The 19219-nt window shown below is 39.5% G+C and overlaps 1 protein-coding gene across 1 annotated transcript; it reads right to left on the reverse strand.

Annotated features, from left to right (window-relative positions):
• Window positions 1-15141: 15141 nt before the first annotated feature.
• Window positions 15142-18859, reverse strand: LOC108996982 (serine/threonine-protein kinase BRI1-like 2). Its single transcript, XM_018973052.2, has one exon. It carries the CDS (start codon window positions 18641-18643, stop codon window positions 15236-15238), a length of 3408 nt encoding a protein of 1135 aa, XP_018828597.1. The 5' UTR covers window positions 18644-18859; the 3' UTR covers window positions 15142-15235.
• Window positions 18860-19219: the final 360 nt, after the last annotated feature.

Below are 19219 nucleotides of genomic sequence, written 5' to 3' on the forward strand. Positions count from 1 at the left end.
CTACTGTACTACCATCTACGCGCACCATCGCTTAGTCGATCGTTTCCAGTTGGTCGATTCCCATTTCTCCTTCAAATCCTGTAACAAGATCTACCATTCGGGGGGAATGGTAATTGGGACTACCACAGTGAGATTAGATACAAATCTCAGTAAGTTAACAAAAAACCTTCACACAGGTTAATGATGCATGCATGGCAGTAAAAACATGAATGCATAATCAAATCATAAGTAATCATAGCATAACTTGACATACAACATAACATAACTGGCATAACTTAAACTGAAACTGAAACTGAAACTTAGCATGAACATGAACTTGAAATATAGCATGAGCGTGACCTTGAAACATAACATGGACTTGAAACATAACATGAACGTGAACATGCATAATTTGAACATGAACTTGAACATAACATGAACCTGAGCATGACATAATATAAATGTGAACTTGGAACATAACGTGAATGTGAACATAACTTAACATGAACTTGAAACATATTCTTGTCTCATGGGGTTACCATGATAGAGTAGTCTTATCTCATGAGATTATCATGATTGCGTGAACGTAAACTTAAACATAACATAACGTGAAACATGATTTGAACGTGAAATACATGAACTTGGAATCTTATTCAATAGACTCAATTAATAAAGTGACCATATGGGTGCTACACGAGTCCTCTTGAGCCGTATGTTCCTGTCGATTACCGCACCACATCATAGGTATCTATACCAGCTGTGAGTGCATTAATACGTACTCCACAGTTGTTGTGGCCCCATGTATTCTACGTGTCACAATTGCTGTGTCTCACGTAGTTGCTCCACAGTTGTTGTGGCCCCATACTTCATGCTCCATAGTTGTTGTGGCCCCATGACTTATTTGTTTGTGCCACACTTACTATGGATACACGTAACATAATGTGTGGCACCATCGGCGTTAGTGCCTGGCGCACTCCGGTTACAAACTAATTAGGCCTCATTCGCAAACTGTTGCTTGTACTTCGTCAACCCAGAGAATTTCACACCTATTTAGACACTCCAGCATGAACAAAGGAGTTCCACTAGGATATTACCCTATCATAGCGCTTAGGGTTGTGATTGACATGAATGACTTAACTGGCATACATGACATTTCGTAACATGATGTAACATGAACGTGAAATAAAAGACAGAAGTCCTGACATAGCATAACGTGACATGAACGTAAGACGACAGACATGACATACTTCAAAACATAAATGTAAAAAAGAACATTTCATAACATGGCATACATGTAATATGCAACATTTCATTCACATGGCATACCATAGAACAGACAACATTTCTTAACATGGCGTAACATGTGACAGTAAATATTACGTGACATGAAATACATGTAACATATGGCATACTTAACTTAACATGACATACTTGCAATGTATAGCAATACGTGACAGAATATCTTGTGTAACAGATGAATAATTCAAGACAAAATAAAAGTTGTGTAACAAATAAATATGTAATGATTTGGCATGGGACATATGATAACATGCATACATACAATTTAGTTCCCTTACTTATCACTCATACACATTAAACTAATAGTAAGTTAAAAGCTAACTTACCTCGGTCTTCGTACTTCTAGACAAAATTCAAGTGCGATCACGAGAAACTGAAAGTAGTAATTTCTAAAAATTAGAACTTAATCACTAACAATTAGGAATATGGAAAAATAACAACTTAGAGTAAAATTACCATTTTACCCTCTACATGTGAAAAAATGACCATTTTACCCCTAACTTAAAGATTTTGCATCCTAACTCAAAAAATTACCAAAATCTATATACCTTATGTAGATTTTGTCCTAAGTTCAAATATCAATTCAGAAAATTTTAAAACTAAACACAACCATCAAAACTCTATAGGGCCAAAACTTACAAGGTTATTTCCTTTGATTTTGTTGTAATTCTTTCATATTTCAAAACTCATGATTAAACCAAAATTTTTCTTCTACTATACTCATAACATATTCCTAAGAATAATAATGTTTTGAATCATGAACAAAAGTCATCAAAATCACTAAAACCGTACTTGAACTTTTTGGTTTTTCTTCTAAGTTCAAAACAGATTTTTCTTTCTAACTTGTTTTGATCAACCTCTTGATCCATGACTTGTAAAGAAGTGATATTCAAACCAAAACATCACATGGTTTAAAAAGGTATCCTAAAACAGATCCAAGCTTCAAACCCAAGATCACATGGTTAAACATCAACCAAAACATAAAGTTAGCCAAGAACATCATCACTTTGGTCTAACCGAATATCTCCTTGCATAAAATTTCCTATCTTCGAAACTAACATCAAATATTTTCAAAATAACATTTTAACATGTATATAAGAGGTTTAGGATCTTCAAATAAAAATATCAAAGCCATTGGAATAAGATTAAACCATAAAAGATTTAAACTTTCTAAAAACAGAAACTGTTTTTCCTCTTCCAGTTTCTAAATTTCTAGACCCTAGAACATATTTCAGCAAAACTTTTAATCCTGCAACAAATCCTCAACCAATAATCATATACACATGTTAACAGGACACTTGGTCAAAAATTCCAAAATATAACACACTCTCCAGTTTGTCACCCAGAATGACCTTTCTGGGGTCTAAACAACTTTTTACCGATCAAATGATCTCCAAATGGAACAAATAAGGTATCCACGTAAACTATACTCAAACAGGAACAACTGTAATGAAGAGAACTTTGCAAGAAAATACTTACAAAAGCGTCAAAACAGGGGCGCAATGGAGGTAAGAAAAACTGCCCGAGAGTGTCTTTTGTACTCTATAAAGGAAAAGTGTAAAGGAGAGTTTTTTTCGTGGGAAGTGGACTGGAGATCCTATTACACAAGTTATGGAAAATGATAGGACTGAAAGGAAGCTTGAGTGTTGCCTTTTTCTTCTCATAAAAATTAGTCCAATATCTTTTCTCAAGGTGGAATGTAAGAGTGAAAGAGTGAGGTGGCCCTTTAGCTTTGTATTTCAAGAACCTTCTAGGCCCTTCTTGTAAAGATCTGGCCAGCCAAGTGGGGGTACAAAACTTAGCCATGAAGCAATGCTAATGGTGACCAATTTCGTGGGCCTTAATGGGCCTAAACCAAATGGGCCTAAATTTTGGGATTTAAAGAGGGTTTGGGTTGCTATCAAGCCCAAATTCCATATTACTTGGCCCAATCAATTTTTTTCAAGGTTAACAAAGTTGGATAATGATGTTCTAACACAAATTTGAAGGATTAGTAGCATGTGGAAGTGATTTAATCAAGTGATTAAACACAATGCTAGAAATCAGATTAGAAAGGGTTTGAAGGCCAACTTTAGGATTTGGGGAAACCGTTTAGGTTTCCGATTTCAACCACGCTTTTGGGCTTTCAATTGGATTCCCACCATTTAGGGTTTCACAAGGATTGAAAACCTCTTTGGTCTGGCACAATTTGGTTGATCAGATAAAACAAAGTTTGCTTAGGTGGCATGATCTCACACCATGATTCCTTCAAATCCAACAAACGTTCCTCATGGTGTCAAGTGTCTAATATTATTCACCAAGTGTGGCTAAGATCTTGCCAAGTGTCCAAATAAAACTTCTCTAATCTAATTTGGACATTCCACATTGTGATTTTGAAACACTGCAATTGGTGCGCTTATCGAGGTTACTATTCACTCCGAAAAAGTGAATCATAAACTTCGCACTAAAAGTTCCTGAATATTCATATTAACCTACAGTAAAAATCGTTTACCGAAATTCAACCTCGAAGTGCCCCTAAAAATAATTTCAAAGTTTCAAATAGGCGTTTTGTCCGAAAATATGAAAATAAACTTATTGCGCCATAAAATCCTAAATAATCAACTAAGTCTAATTGCGTAGACCATAATGCATTCTGACACTTCTAACTATCTCAAATAAATAAAACTCATATATTATAGCACCATAGTGAGTGATAACACTGACTATGTTGACAGACTAAAACCTGTACAATTGGTCTATTCATAAAAACTTATGGAGTTTTCACGAGATTTCTAAAGTCAATAGAAATTCCACAAATGAATTTCTAGTGGGCTGTTACACAACCGGCTCCTTCCAGTCCTTTCTTTGCTTTCTTCTTCTTCCTCTATTCTCTTCGAGTTCATTTTTCTTCTCTATTTCCTATTACTCTATTTCTATCTCTTCTTCTCACTTCTATCCTACATCATATTGGTATCAAGAGCCGATTCTATTGTTTTCTCAAACAATAGATTAATTTGCATTACCACCTGAGTTCCCTTCAATCCAAGCCACAAGAAAACCCATTCACCTTCTCTCAGACCTTGCCGAAAACCACCAAGTGAGACTGCCGAAAGTGAGGCTGCCGAAAATCACCAGAAACCGCCGCACCATGTCTCGGTCCCTCTGTCTCACCTCATCCATCTCGGTCTCACGACCACTCTTCACCGTAAGTCCCTTGGTCTCGATTCTGTGAGTGCTGTCGTCGCTGCCTCTCCCGACCCTGAGCACACTGTCGGTAAGTTTTTTGGCCTCTCCTTCTGTGTTGCGCTGCCATCCACGCCAGCCTGATACAGCCCTTGCTCGTTGCTTCCTCTGAAACCCAATGCTGAAATACTCTACCGAAATACTCAGTGCCGAAATACCCAGTGCCAGAAACGCAAAATCAAAAAAAAAAAAAAAAACATTGCTAGTGCATCAGAAGCATTTCTTCTCAACGATTAAAGGGAGTCTTTTTTTTCCTATTTCTATTTGGTTTTATACTATTGATTTATTCTAAAATTGTATCAATTATTTTTCCATGTGCTGCTGTGTTACCATAGTAATTTTCCAGACCCACTTGATTGGATTCATGTTGCTAATTTAGCCTCCGTGATTAATTTTACTCCAATTTTGCTGCGACCCAATTTATCCAATCCTTAGATTTTGTATTCCCATTCTCTCATTTTAATAGTCCAAAAAGAATATATATATATATATATATATATATATCCTATGTGATTGGATTTTCTTGATTAGTATTTGGTCTTTGCTTTGTCTTTTTAAATATCAGCATTAGTTGCTTGCCGTATTTGGATTTATGTAATCCCAAAAAAAAAAAATAATAATTTGCTCAAGTTGATATTTTTCATTCCTTGCATTTATTGTTCATTGATCTCTCCATTGCACTTCATTTAGCGGTGTTGCATTGCATGCAGTTGTGTAGTGGTCGTCTTGTCACCTCTAGTTCCAGTACCTTTACCATGGATCCTTCCCAATTTGATGCCCTCACTCAACAATTAGCTCAACTAGCCAATAACCAGCAACATGTACAAACTCAATTAGCGGCTGTCCAAACTGAGATGGCTGCTACTCGTGAGGAGAACAGGGACCTAGCTGCTAGGTTGAACAATTTTGAGGAACCCCCTCATTTGTCTAACAACTCTGAAGTGTCCCATAATAGACACTATCATCGTCGATGAGGTAATCGACAACATGTTAGACATGATCGTAGGGGTAGAGATTATGATCATGAGCGAGAACGAGACCATTACCATCAAGGTACTCAATCCCCTACTCGCCTTAAAGAGCGCTTATTCAGAAACATTAAGCTAGAGGCCCCTACTTTTGATGGTTGCATAGATCCTCGGGTTTTTACTCAATGGATTAGGGATATGGATCGTTTCTTTACCTGGTATAGAGTCCTTGAAGATCGGAGAGTTCAATTTGCTAGCCCAAAACTAACTGGCATTGCCCAACTCTTTTGGGAAAGTGTAAAGGATCTCCTTGAGAGGCGTCATGCACCTCATGTTAGGAGTTGGGAAGAAATGAAACGTCGTCTTCAAGAGAAATACTTGCCCCAATCTTACAGGGGTAATTTATTGGACCAATGGAATGCCCTTACACAGGGCAATCGGCCAGTGACTGAGTATGTCACTCAATTTGATGAATTCTGAATGAGATGTCATATTGTTGAGGATGAGGCCATGACTTTGAGTAGGTTTAGACAAGGCCTAAAAGATGAGCTTAGGCGCGAGCTTGTCCTTCAGGGTGTCGCTACACTTGACCACGCTTACTCTTTAGTCCGAGACTATGAGTCGGTTATGAGGACTCCGTATGGAAGGCGTGGTGACAACTGCCCTTCCATCACCCCAGCGCCCACCGTTTCCCTTAAGTCTCTCTTAGGGCCTCCACCATCTAATGTTTCCCCCACATGGGAAAATAAGGGTAAAGGTCCTGAAATTCCTAGGACTTCCTCCCTCTTGCAGTGCTTCAAATGTAAGGGTTTTGGCCACATTTCTTTCAATTGTCCTAGTTGAACCCTAGTCATTGAGGAACATGAGGGTATAGTTGATGAACCGTTAGAAGATCAAGTCTATGAGCCTAAGCTTGAGGAGTTTGGTGATTTAGGTGGTGTTGAGGATACCTTCTTAGGTTGTATCTGAACCTTTCTTGTGGATTTAAGTTCTGTACCCCGTGCTCCTGAGACACCCCGATTAAGTGTTGTACGTTGCACCCTTACCCAACCAAAAGGTGCTGATGATTGGCGTCGTCATGCCATCTTTCATACTTATATCAAAATCAATGATAAGGATTGTAAAATCTTTGTGGATAGTGGCATTAACGCGGTTTCTGTGGGTACTGTGTCCCTTCTTGGATTGCAACTAGTGCCTCACCCTCAGTCGTATAGTGTTTCTTGGGTTGATACTTCTTCCATAGCTGTGAAAGTGCGTTGTCTATTGCCTATCCAGTTCTTAGAATATAAGGATTGTATATGGTGTGACGTCATTCCTATGAATGTCGATCATGTCATTCTTGGCAGGCCTTGGTTATTCGACTTAGATGTGACCATCCATGGTCGATCTAATTCATGTTCCTTTGTACTTAATGGAAAGAAGATTCATCTTAACCCTTTTACCTCCAAAACCTGTTGGTTCACAGCAAACAAAGAAAATTATGGAACGAAAAGGGCAAAATATCATTAACTCTACAGAGTTTGAGCATGCACTCGTGGGTGCTTCTGTTGTGTTTGCTGTGGTTGTTATGGAGGTTCCATTGGAGTCTCCAATAGTGGCCCCTGATGAGGCCCAGATATTTTTTCAGGAGTTTCGGGATGTCTTCCCTGAAGACCTCCCTGACCACTTACCCCCTCTACGAGATATTCAACATGCCATAGATCTTGTCCTAGGAGCATCCCTTCCAAACTTGCCTCATTATAGGATGAATCTTACTGAGCATGCTGAGCTCCAAAGACAAGTGGGTGAACTTCTTCATAAAGGCTTTATCCATGAGAGTTTAAGTCCTTGTGTAGTTCCTGCCCTTTTGACTCCTAAGAAAGATGGTTCTTGGAGGATGTGCATTGATAGTCATGCTATTAATAGGATCACAGTGAAATATTGATTTTCCATCCCTAGGCTTGATGATATGCTGGATATGATGGTTGGTGCCACAATATTTTCTAAGATTGATTTAAAGAGTGGGTATCACCAAATTAGGATTCGCCAGGGATGTAACAGCCCGCAAGAAATTCATTGGTGGAATTTCTATTGACTTTAGAAATCTCGTTAAAACCCCATAAGTTTTTACGAGTCGACCAATCGCATAGGTTTTAGTCTGTCAACATAGTGTTATCACTCACTATGCTGCTAGAAATATGAGTTTTATTTATTTGAGGTGGTAAGAAGTGTCAGAATGCATTATGGTCCACGCCATTAGACTCAGTGGATTATTTAGAATTTTATGGCGCAATATCCTATTTTCATAATTCCGGACGAAACGTCTGTTGGAAATTGTGAAATTATTTTTAGGGGCACTTCGAGGTTGAATTTCGGTAAACGATTTTCACTGTAAGTTAATATGAATATTTAAGAATTTTTAGTGTCAAGTTTATGATTCACTTTTTCGGAGTGAATAGTAACCTCGATAAGCGCACCAATTGCAGTGTTTCAAAATCACAGTGTGGAATGTCCAAATTAGATTAGAGAAATTTTATTTGGACACTTGGAAAGATCTTAGCCACACTTAGTGAATAATATTAGACACTTGGCACCATGAGGAATGTTTGTTGGATTTGAAGGAATCAAGGTGTGAGATCATTCCACTTAAGCAAAATTTTGTTTTATCTGCTCAATCAAATTGTGCCAAACCAAAGTGGGTTTCCATCCTAGTAAAACCCTAAATGGTGGAAATCCAATTGAAAGCCCAAAAGCATTGTTGAAATCGGAACCCTAAACGGTTTCTCCAAAACCCTAAAGTTGGCCTCCAAACATTTTCTAATCTGATTTCTAGCATTATATTTAATTATTTGATTAAATCACTTCCACATGCTATTAATCCTTCAAATTTGTGTTTGAACATCATTATCCAACCTTGCTAACCTTGAAAAATTGATTGGGCCAAGTGATATTGGATTTGGGCTTGATAGCAACCCAAACCCTCTTTAAACCCCAAAATTTAGGCCCATTCGGTTTAGGCCCATTAAGGCCCACGAATTTGGTCACCATAGGATTGCTTCATGGCTAAGTTTTGTACCCCCACTTGGCTGGCCAGATCTTTACAAGAAGGGCCTAGAAGGTTCTTGAAAGACAAAGCTAAAGGGCCACCTCACTCTTTCACTCTCACACTCCACCTTGAGAAAAGATCTTGGTCTGATTTTTATGAGAAGAAAAGGCCAACACTCAACCATTCCTTCAGTCCTATCACTTTACATAGCTTGTGTAAGAAGCTCTCCAGTCCACTTCCCACGAAAAGCAGCTCTCCTTTACACTTTTCCTTCATAAAACACAAAAGACACTCTCGGACAGTTTTTCTTACCTCTTTTGAATGCCTGTTTCGAAGCTTTTGTAAGTGTTTCCTCGCAACGTTTCCTTCATGAAAGTTCTTTATTTTGGAGTCTAGTTTACGTGGATACCTTATTCGTTCCATTTGGAGATCATTTTATCGGTCACAAGTTGTTGAGACCCCAGAAAGGTCATTCTGGGCGATAAACTGGAGAGTGTGTTATATTTTGGAGTTTTTGACCAAGCTAATGAATAGATCTTGGTCCGAAATTTTTATGGAGTACTGTTAACATGTGTATATGATTATTGGTTGAGGGTTTGTTGCATGATTAAAAGTTTTGGTGAAATATTTTCTTAGGTCTAGAAACTTAGAAACTGGAAGAGGCAAAACAGTTTCTGTTTTGAGAAAGTTTAAATCTTTTATGGTTTAATCTTATTCCAATGGCTTTGATATTTTTATTGGAAGATCCTAAGCCTCTTATATACATGTTAGAATGTTATTTTGATGATATTTGATGTTAGTTTCGAAGATATGAAATTTTATGCAAGGAGATATTTGGTTAGGCCAAAGTGATGTTGTTCTTGGCTAAATTTATGTTTTGGTTGATGTTTACCCATGTGATCTTGAGTTTGAAGCTTGGAACTGTTTTAGGACACCTTTTTGAACCATGTGATGTTTCAAGAGGTTGATCAAAACAAGTTAGAAACAAAAATCTGGTTTGAACTTAGAAGAGAAACCAAAAAGTTCAAGTATGGTTTTAGTGATTTTGATGAATTTTGTTCATGATTCAAAACATGATTATTCTTAAGAATATGTTATGAGTATAGTAGAAGAAAAATTTTGGTTTAATCATGAGTTTTGAGATTTGAAAGAATTACAACAAAATCAAAGGAAATAGCCTTGTAAGTTTCGGCCCTATAGAGTTTTAATGGTTGTGTTTAGTTTTAAATTTTTCTGAATTGATATTTGAGCTTAGGACAAAATTTACATAAGGTATGTAAATTTTGGTGATTTTTGGAGTTATGATGCAAAATCCTTAAGTTAGGGGTAAAATGATCATTTTCCCACATGTAGAGGGTAAAATGGTAATTTTACTCTAAGTTGATATTTATCCATATTCCTAATTGTTAGTGATTAAGTTCTAATTTTTAAAAATTACTACTTTCAGTTTCTCGTGATCGCATTGAGTTTTGTCTCGAAGCGCGAAGATCGAGATAAGTTAGCTTTTAACTTACTATCAGTTTAATGTGAATGAGTGATAAGGGAACTAAATTGTATATATGCATGTTATCATATGTGTCATGCCAAGTCATTACATATTTATCTGTTACACAGAATTTATTCTGTCATGAATTATTCATCTGTTACACAAGATATTCTGTCACGTATTGCTATACATTGCAAGTATGTCATGTTAAGTTAAGTATGCCATCTGTTACAAGTATTTCATGTCACGTAATATTCACTGTCACATGTTACGCCATGTTAAGAAACGTTGTCTGTTACATGGTATGCTATGTTATGAAATGTTGCCTGTTACATAGTATGCTATGTTATGAAATGTTGCTTGTTATATGTATGCCATGTTATGAAATGTTGTTTGTTACATTTATGTTTCAATGTATGTCATGTTTGTCGTCTTACGTTCATTTCACGTTACGCTACGTCAAGATTTCTGTCTTTTATGTCACGTTCATGTTACGTCACGTTACGAAATGTCATGTCTGCCAGTTAAGTCATTCATGTCAATCACGACCCTAAGTGCTAGGATGGGGTAATATCCTAGTGGAACTCCTTTGTTCACGCTGGAGTGTCTAAATAGGTGTGAAATTCCTGGGTTGACGAAGTACAGTCAACAGGTTGCGAATGGGGCCTAATTAGCTGGTCACCGGAGCGCGCCAGGCACTAACGCCGATGGTGCCACACATTATGTTATGTGTGTCCACAGCAAGTGTGGCACAAACAGATAAGTCATGGGGCCACAACAACTGTGGAGCATGAAGTATGGGGCCACAACAACTGTGGAGCATACACTACGTGAGACACAGCAATTGTGACACGTAGAATACGTGGGGCCACAACAACTGTGGAGTACGTATTAACGCACTCACAGCTGGTATAGAAACCTGTGATGTGATGCGGTAATCGGCAGGGACACACGGCTCAAGGGGACCTGTGTAGCACCCATATGGTCACTTTAATGATTAAGTCTATTGAATAAGATTCCAAGTTCAAGTCATGTTTCACGTTATGTTATGTTCAAGTTTACGTTCAAGCAATCATGGTAATCTCATGAGACAAGAATATGTTCCGAGTTCATGTTATGTTATGTTCACGTTTACGTTATGTTCCAAGTTTACATTTATGTTATGTCATGCTCAAGTTCATGTTCAAATTATGCATGTTCACGTTCATTTTATGTATCAAGTCCATGTTATATTTCAAGTTCACGTTCATGCTATGTTTCAAGTCCATGTTATGTTTCAAGTCACGTTCACGCTAAGCTTCAGTTTCAATTTAAGTTATGCCAGTTATGTTATGTTGTATCTCAAGTTATGCTATGATTACTTATGATTTGATTATGCATTCATGCTTTTACTTCCATGCATGCATCATTAACCTGTGTGGAAGTTTCCTGTTAACTTGCTGAGATTTGTAATCAAATCTCATTGTGGTAGTCCCAACTACCATTCCCCCCGAATGGTAGATTTTGTTACAGGATCTGAAGGAGAATCGAGAATCGAGCAACTGGAAATGATCGACTAAACATTGGTATGACGTAGATGGTGGCACAGTAGTTACCTCAAATTACTACTTGTATTTGTGAAGTTCAATCTCCAACGCTCTTTTGATCACAACCATTTTGGACTAGTGTTGTGATCTCAGTTGTTTAGTACGTCATTATGTTTGAAGTATGTTTTAAGTATTTGGGATATTTCAGTTTGGTGCATAGTATTGCTGAAGAAAAAAATTATCCGCTGCGAATATTGCATCTTATATGTCATGAACGGGGCCAGGTAACCTTGTGTTGCATGTCTCGACGCTTCAAATGTCCGTCCGATCCTAAGCGGAATTTGGGGGTGTCACAAGGGAGATGAGTGGAAAACTGCCTTCAAGATGAAGGATGGCCTTTATGAGTAGTTGGTCATGCATTTTGGACTAATCAATAACCCAAGTACTTTTATGAGAGTGATGACACAAGCTCTTCGGCCTTTCATGAGTAAGTTCCTCATCGTCTACTTTGATGACATTCTCATTTATAGTAGGACTAAGGAACAACATCTAGATCATCTCACACAGGTTTGTTCCACTCTTCGTGAAATAAATATGTATGATAATGTGAACAAATGCTCTTTCTTCACCGATCGGGTTGTCTTTCTAGGATTCATTGTGTCTTCTACTAGAGTATCTACTGACCCCATAAAGACTCAGGCCATTGTTGGTTGGCCTGAGCCCAAGACTATACATGACGTCATGAGTTTTCATGGTCTGGCTACTTTTTATCGTCATTTTATTAAGGGGTTTAGCACAATCATGGCTCCTATCATGGAGTGCATGAAGAGGGAAGAATTTCAGTGGACATCAAAAGCGGCTAAGGCTTTTAAGTTAGTGAAGAAGCGAATGACAGAAGCTCCTATCGTGTGACTTCCTGACTTTTCTAAAGTTTTTGAGGTCGAGTGTGATACCTTATGGGTAGGAATAGGTGGAGTTCTTAGCCAGGAACGCCACCCTATTGCTTATTTCAGTGACAAGTTAAATAATGCCAAACAACAATACTCTACCTATGATAAGGAACTGTACGCGGTTGTGCAAGCTTTGCGCTATTGGCGCCATTATTTGTTACCTCAGGAGTTTGTTCTTTATTTAGACCATGAGTCCCTCCGCTACCTTAATTCCCAGAAAAGACTGAATTCTAGGCATGGCCATTGGGTTGAATATTTGCAGGCTTATTCTTTTGCTTTAAAGCATAGGAAGGATGTCGAGAACCAAGCAGCTGATGCCTTGAGCCGCCGCATCTCCCTTTTGTCTATCATGAATGTCAAGGTCATAGGTTTTGAAAGACTAAAGGAAGAGTATGAGTTTTGTCCTGATTTTAGGGATACTTTTCTCGCTTTGCAAAGCGGGTAGTCCGATACCATTAATGGTTTCCGTCTGGAGGAAGGTTATCTTTTTAAAACCAATAAGTTGTGCATCCCTCGGACTTCAGTTAGGGACTATATAGTTTGGGAAGTTCATGCCGGAGGCTTATCAATTAGCCAAACAAAAGCGATAGAATACTGGTCTCTACACACCCCTTCCTGTCCCTAGTTGTCCTTGGCAAGACGTTAGTATGGATTTTGTGTTGGGACTTCCACGCACTCTGAAGAAGTATGATTCTATTTTTGTTGTAGTGGACTGTTTCTCAAAAATGGCTCACTTTATCCCTTGTAGAAAAACTTCATATGCGTCTAAGGTCGCTAGGTTGTACTTTAATGAGATTGTCAAGTTGTATGGTCTTCCTAAGACTATTGTTTCAAATAGGGATATTGGTTTCACAAGTCATTTTTGGAGAACCCTATGGCATATGATTGGCACTAAATTGAAATTCTCCACTGCTTACCACCCTCAGACAGATGGTCAAACTGAAGTTGTTAACCGCAGTCTTGGCAACTTATTAAGATGTCTGGTCCAGGAAAATCTTAGGAATTGAGATTTGATCCTTCCTACAGCTCAGATTGCATATAACAGTTCTGTGAATTGGTCTATAGGTATGAGTCCCTTTAAAGTTGTTCATGGCTACAAACCTAGGAAGCCTTTAGACCTTATTCTCATGTCTCCTCAAGCTAATGTGTCTATGTCAGCTGAGGCATTTGTTCAACACCTTCATGAATTGCATATTAAGATCAATAAACAACTTGAGGCCAGTAATGCATCATATAAACTTCGAGCAGATTTGCATAAACGACATGTTGAATTTAAGGTTGGGGATTATGTTATGATCCAAATTAGATCGGAACGTCGTCCACCTGGATCCACTTCCAAATTGCAAGTATGTAGTGTTGGTTCTTCTAAAATTTTAAAGCGTGTTGGTCCAAATCTATATATTATTGATCTTCCATCACATTTTGGTTACCACTCTACTTTCAATGTTGAGGACTTAGTTGCTTACAAAGGTCATTTCAATCCCTCCAGTGATCATTTTCTGCTTCCATCTGTGAACTCTGACCCTGAACCTTTTGTCACTCCTAATCCACTACCATCTATCACAGCACACTAAGATAAAATTGATATTATTCTAGATGAACAGATTGTGTTGACCAATGATGGAGAGGTTCAGTGTTTCCTTGTTCATTGGGTCGATCGACCAGATTCTGACTGTACATGGATCCCCAGAGAGACACTCCAACAGCTTGATCCAAATTTATTAGAGCTTTATCGGAGCCAACAGGATCTTCCTTTGCCCGAGTCACCAGCCACCTGTTCTAGAGAAGTGGGTAGGGACACCAAACTCAGGCCTCAACTCACACGTGTTTATGGCCGTCAAAAGAAGCGTGCTCAACCACTTAGCTTATGGTTGGGTGATTGATTGCAGCCTTAGTGTGATTCGTCAACTCGACAGAGTCGAGCTTTTCCACCCCGGGAGAGTTGATGAGGACATCTCCTATTAATGCTTTATTTATTTTATTAATGTCTTGTCTATTCTATTTAGGGTTTGTATTACCCTACTATTTAAAGACATCTTCTATTTTTGTTATTTTATTAATGTGTTATTTATTTCATTTAGGGTTTGTATTGCCCTACTACTTAAAGACTTGTAAGGAATATTGGAACTGTAGTTGTTGTTTTTGAATGCAGAGCGCCACAGCCGCCTCCTTCCAGTCCTTTCTTTGCTTTCTTCTTCTTCCTCTCTTCTCTTCGGGTTCATTTTTCTTCTCTATTTCCTATTACTCTGTTTCTATCTCTTCTTCTCACTTCTATCCTACATTAATAGCCTTGGGATGAATCTCTTTTATAATGTCACATAGTCCATGGTTTATGCCGTATTTAAGTTGCCCAATAACTGATGCAAGGCAACACCATTCAAATAGCTTCAATTTCACCGATTCCAATGTGAATCAATGAAATTCAAGCATAAGCGGTTGCCATGTGTAATCTAATGATATGTCTCAAGTTTTGCACCCTTAATACACTCATTTAATTAAACGCCTACCAAAAGCTTTACCCTTTCTATTTATATGTGGCTTTGACTATCTGTGATCAATGTCCTTGGCCTAATTAATTTCTCTAACCGTGTAGCCTTGCATTAGCGTCAGGTCACGATAAATGTATCCTCTTTGACTGATGAGACAGTAATGAACAAAGCAAAAGAAGATACAAGAGTTGAAAATATAGGTACAGGGAAACTCTTTCTAGAGCTGAAACAACAAATCTTACAAACCTTTTCTTCTTACATCAACCACGTTCCAAGAAAGAAAGCTACGGTTCAAGTGCTGTTGCTGCTTCCACTGGCTGATTCGGGCATCAGCTCTCTCAGCATGGCAACCACCTGCAACATGTTAGGCCTCTTGGAGGGGAAATCGTCCACACACTGCAAAGTTATTTCCAGATACCTTATCATCTCTTTTACTTCTTCTGCTTCTGCTTCATCGGTTCCTTTTGTCACTAGAAGCAAATCTGGGTCAATGACCTCCATTTGCTTGCCTTCTCTTACTTTGATTTTCACCCACCCCACCAAGTTTGTATCTCCAAAATCCTCTTTATCAGTTGGGCGTTTCCCTGTCAAGAGTTCGAGGAGGACAACTCCTAATGAATAGACGTCGCCCTTTGCAGTGCATCGGAAGCTTTGGTAGTACTCGGGAGGGACGTATCCGGGTGTGCCTGCTAGTGTGCTTACACTAAGGTGGGTGTCAAGTGCACTAATGAGTCTTGCCATTCCAAAATCAGAAACCCTGGCTTCCAATTCGTTGTCTAGTAGTACATTGCTCGACTTCATGTCCCTGTGAATTATGTGTGGGATGCAGTTGTGATGTAGGAAACACAGCCCTTTTGCTGCACCTCTCGCAATCTTTTTTCTCTCATCCCATGTCAGAATCCGTCGATCTCGTGTCTTTACTCTCCCATGAAGCATTTCTTCCAGGCTTCCGTACTCCATGAATTCATACACAAGGAGTCTCTCCTCGCCAACTTTGCAATAACCCAACAGGGGTACAAGATTCCTATGCTTGATCTTCCCCAAAGTTTCCATCTCGGCCATGAATTCTCGGTCACCCTGGCAGCTCAATCTTATGAGCTTCTTGATTGCAACACTCGACCCATCTTTTAGCGTGGCCTTGAACACTTCTCCAAACCCTCCACACCCAATCAGGCTAGCTGCGGAGAAGCCATTGGTAGCCTCAATCAGTTGGGAGAACTTGAGTTTCCTCAGCTGCCTTTGGAAGGTTGCCACATTAATGCTCAATGGCTCTTTCTCTTTGTCAATCTTCCACGTGGTGGCAGCATGGGATGCTTGCAAGGTATTAAGCATCTTGACTTCCTCTGCTTCCTTCCGTCTTGCACGCATTGCAATTGCCCACACAATGAGAATGCAGACAGAAGCAATCGAAATGAGAATCCCCAAGACAATGCTATTTGCCCAAGATGCGGCCGTCGGCTTTCGACTTCCTCTGTTATCATCTCCATTTGCAAGTGTTTTTGGTTCGTCATTCTCATTGTGGCATTCAGACAGTGGAACCCCACAAAGTCCTGGGTTGTTCGCGTACTGGCTTGCAGGAAGTGTACTAAGTTGTCCCCTCGTTGGAATTTGCCCTGTTAACTCATTGTTTGATAGGTCAATTTGCACCAAGAATGACAGGTTTGAGAAGGAATCTGGAATATGACCCTGCAATCTGTTATGGGAAGCATCAAACACGCCTAAATTTTTGAGTCGGCCTAGTGATGAGGGAATCTCACCAGATAACTGGTTGTGGGCTAATGCAAGAACTTGTAAGGCCACAATGTCTCCAAACTCTTCGGGGATTTTACCGCGAAGTTGATTGTAAGAAAGATCCAAATACTCCAGAGTTTGGTACTTTGTAAAGAGGCTTAGGACTGGACCAGAATACAGTCTCGTGAAATCACAGGTCTTCAGCATCGGGTCCTGCTGTAGTTTGTCTGGTCGGATTCCAGCAAATTCTAACAGACCTCCGACCCCTTTACAAGAATTTCCCACATTACGCACAAACACCAGAGTGTTGCCAGAGAGAATACCGTTTGATGCTTTCGCCCCAAGCTGTCTGCCAAGTCTCGGAGGGATCTCTCCAGTAAGCTTGTTACTGTTCAAGTCCAGCCAGACCAAATTGGTGCAATTTGCTAGCTCTCTTGGTATCTGCCCACTCAAGCTGTTGTTCCCAAGTTGCAAAGCGGCAAGTCTTGACAATTGACCTAATTTGGGCGGGATTTCACCTGTGAGTCCATTGCTTGTGAGCGATATCCATTCAAGATTGCTGCAATTGAGCAATTCAACCGGGATTTCGCCGCTCAGCTGATTGTTATTAAGAATGAGATCCTTGAGATTCCTGCATTTGCCCAACTCTTTGGGGATTTTCCCTTTCAACCCATTGTACCATGCTATTAGCTGCTCAAGATTCTCAAGCTTCCCAAGCTCAGCCGGAATGGAACCATTGAGACGGTTTAGGCTAAAATCAATGGTCTTCAGCTGCGAGCATTGGGATAGCTCGGCGGGGATTTCTCCTACAATTAGATTATACGGAGCTCTCAGATCCTCGAGCATGGCAGCTCCTGGACATATATCTGGCGGAATCACACCAGAAATCATGTTGGAGCTCAAATCCAAAATACGTAAACTTTTGCAAGATGATATAGAAGAAGGAATTGATCCAGAGATGAGGTTGTTACTCAACAACAAGTTCTCCAACGAGCCAAGGTTCCGAAATAGGGAATCTGGTAAAGGACCAGATACGTTGTTATTAGACAGATCAAGAATCTGCAACCAAGAACAAGAGGATAAGGAGGCTGGAATTGAGCCTGTAATGTTATTATTAGAAAGGCGAAGTTCTAAGAGTGATTCGCATGCATTTCCCAATTCGGGGGGGATCCAGCCAGTAAGATGATTAGTAGAGAGATCCAATCTCTGTAAATTCTTGAGCTTCCCAAAAGATGCTGGGATTTCCCCGGTGAGCAAGTTGTTATTCATACTAAGATTGTTGAGACTAGTGCAGTTTGAAAGGGAGCTTGGGAGGAAACCAACGATACTGTTTCCAGACAGATCTAGGTGCAGCAAGGAACTGCAAGAGTCGTCAGTTTTCAAACCAGAAATTGACCCCGTTAATTTGTTATAAGAGAGGTCAAGAATCTGCAGTTTATCAGAATTCAATAAGAGAGTTTCAGGTAACAAGCCCGTCATATTGTTTAGAGAAAGATTCACGTAAACAAGATTGGGACACCTTGAGAAAAAGTTCTCCGGGACAGAACCAACAAGACCAGTAAAAGATAGATCAAGCTGTTTTAAGCTGTATGGAAGCTGAAGCAAAGAGGTAGCATTTATGGTAAATGAATTGGAAGACAGTATCAGAACAGATAACATATCTAGAGAAGCCAGAGGATCTAAGGAGATAGTCCCAACAAGGTCAAAGCCCGTGAGATCAAGCTTAGTCACTCGTCCTAGAGAGCATGAAATTCCTTGCCAGTTGCATGGATTCCTCTCAGCCTTCCATCCTGACAAAACTCCATTAGGGTCCTTCTCTATCATCTTCTTGAACATTAGAAGAGCTTGTGCATCAGTCTTGATCGTTGAGAACCCATTCTGTTCGGTCCCGGGGACGAAAACAAACAGCATGAAGAGACTAATTGGCAGAGCAAGATGATAGATAAGCTGAGATGGGTTGCCCTCCATTGAAGAACAAGTTCCAGGAACACAAGCAACCGAGAAATAGGGAATACAGAGAGAGAAACGATATGGACAGGGAGCGTGTTATGTGTAGTGTGTAGAGACTAGAGAGAGTGTGGTGGCTATGATGACAATTTTCAAAGCAGAGGAGAAAGCTTTAGGCAAAAATAAGTTGCTTTTCTTTGTTTTATAAAATGGAAAAGGAGGGAACCCGGGGTGGGAATAAAGAAAAGGAATTGTAGTGAGGCTGGTGGTGGGTGTGTACTTATACGGTTCTCGAGTACTACAATATTTTAATTACAGGGACTTTTAGTCAATAGGGTGGGGACCGTGCTAGATCCGAGATCGGTGCTTCAGAGAGCTAAAAACATGTTTTTGGACCGTGCTAGATCCGAGAGACACTGCCTGTCAGTGAGAATGGGAATGTTTTCCATATCAGATGTCAAGAATTCTGGGGATATTTTGAGAAACGGCGTAGGGAAGAGAACCTTTTTCATTAAAGAAGTCGATATTCAGAAATAGCTTGTTCGAGTCAATTCATTTGATTCAAAAATCTCTTTTTCATTGCAAGGGAGATTGTGT

This window comes from Juglans regia, chromosome 13 (assembly GCF_001411555.2).
Source record: "Juglans regia cultivar Chandler chromosome 13, Walnut 2.0, whole genome shotgun sequence".
In the NCBI taxonomy this organism is placed as follows: domain Eukaryota; kingdom Viridiplantae; phylum Streptophyta; class Magnoliopsida; order Fagales; family Juglandaceae; genus Juglans; species Juglans regia.

Bases quoted from the DNA above. Each gene is read 5' to 3' on its own strand.
- LOC108996982 (XM_018973052.2), bottom strand. From the start codon at position 18,643: ATGGAGGGCAACCCATCTCAGCTTATCTATCATCTTGCTCTGCCAATT.